Source organism: Seriola lalandi, unplaced genomic scaffold, assembly GCF_002814215.2.
Source record: "Seriola lalandi dorsalis isolate HSWRI2012SDOR001 ecotype SW California unplaced genomic scaffold, Sedor1 jcf7180001973896, whole genome shotgun sequence".
Taxonomy (NCBI): Eukaryota; Metazoa; Chordata; class Actinopteri; order Carangiformes; family Carangidae; genus Seriola; species Seriola lalandi.
In genome coordinates, this window is record NW_019444562.1 from 339 (window position 1) to 1,881 (window position 1,543).

The 1,543-nt window shown below is 41.5% G+C and overlaps 1 protein-coding gene across 1 annotated transcript; it reads left to right on the top strand.

The window, feature by feature from the left end:
- Positions 1-405: 405 nt before the first annotated feature.
- On the top strand, positions 406-1,351 carry LOC111653131 (sodium channel protein type 2 subunit alpha-like; the record flags this gene model as incomplete). Its single annotated transcript, XM_023403601.1, has 3 exons — positions 406-538; positions 653-807; positions 1,178-1,351. Coding segments are annotated over 3 exons (462 nt in total), but the record flags the coding sequence as incomplete, so codon positions are not given.
- Between the last annotated feature and the right edge of the window lie 192 nt (positions 1,352-1,543).

Sequence of the window (1,543 nt, forward strand, 5' to 3'; positions counted from 1 at the left end):
AAAGAAAACATGCACGTATTTTCCTGTCGATATTTAATCATAAGATTTGTTACATCTCTTAACAGCAAATACCGATTGATGCATGTTCTTCATTTTAGTCATCATACATTTGATTCAGTGTCAAACTGGATGCATGTCAATGATTCCTGTGAAGTCCTTCTTACCGACAGCCTTAAACAACAAGACAGGCAGCAGGCATCTGTCAAAACATACCAATTTCACAAGTCTTGTGCAAGTGTCTTGGCATGTTTTGACTATTATTGTATAAATAACTTCATTGTGGAGGGATATGGAGCGCATGAAGTGTGTGGACAGACGGGTTCTTAGCATGTCAGCCCCTTACATTTGCCACGGCTCTGTTATATTTGCTCATCTGAGAATAGTTTTGCTCGGCTTCCTCCGCAGATTGTCGATGACGATGGGCAGGACAGCTCCTCTGAGGGCAGCACAGTGGAAGATGCAGCACTTGGGGAGGGAGGAGATTCTACAGACTTTGAACTAGAAGAAGCTATGGATCCTGATGCCTGCTTTCCTGACGGTGAATACTGCTACAGTCGCTGCCACCACTGAGCTTGCTATTACAGCCTCGGTGTTAATCTGATACTGCATATTATGCATCTAAATCGTTATTTCCTCTTTGTCTCTGTCTCAGGCTGCGTGCAAAAGTTCCAGTGTTGTCAGGTAAATGTGGACGTGGGCTGGTGGAAGATGTGGTGGACGCTACGAAAGACCTGTTACCGAATAGTGGAGCACAACTGGTTTGAGAGCTTCATCATCTTCATGATCTTGCTCAGCAGTGGAGCACTGGTGAGTCCCCTGCGAGAAGTGACACGGCTACTGTCAGGTGTTTACATATTGTATCTGGCATCTCTCATGATGCAGTAGATTCTCAGACTACTGTACTTCATTTAATGTTATCGAGGAAAACCTTTCTCACTGCTGTGTTTTGGTGCAAATGTGGAAAATGTCTCATTCCGTGCAATTTAAGGTCAAGATTTTGAATAAGAGTGACCTTTCTATTATAAACAATAGATTCTGGATGTCAAGAATTTACTGGTTACTACCCAAATCTTTCTACAACATTAACAGCAACAACTTCTTTCTGGGCATTTTTGGCATCACTGACATTTGTATTCAGATTCACAGTTTATTACTCGTCATTTTCATTCACATCCAGGCATTCGAAGACATCTACATTGAGAAGAGGAAGACCATTAAAACGGTGTTGGAGTTTGCAGATAAAATCTTCACTTACATCTTCATTCTGGAGATGTTATTGAAGTGGGTGGCGTACGGATTTGCCAAGTACTTCACAAATGCGTGGTGCTGGCTGGACTTCCTCATTGTTGATGTAGGTTGAAAGATGTTCACTCATATAGATACACACTTGCTCTCACACAATTCTTACTTCTCAGGAGGGTTTTTTTTTAGGTAATAGAATCCATGTTGTAGTATCTGACAAAGCTCTTTTTAAAGTATAAAGAAATGTAATGTGTCTTTTCTACTTTTGACGTGTGTGTGTGTGTGTGTGTGTGTGTGTGTG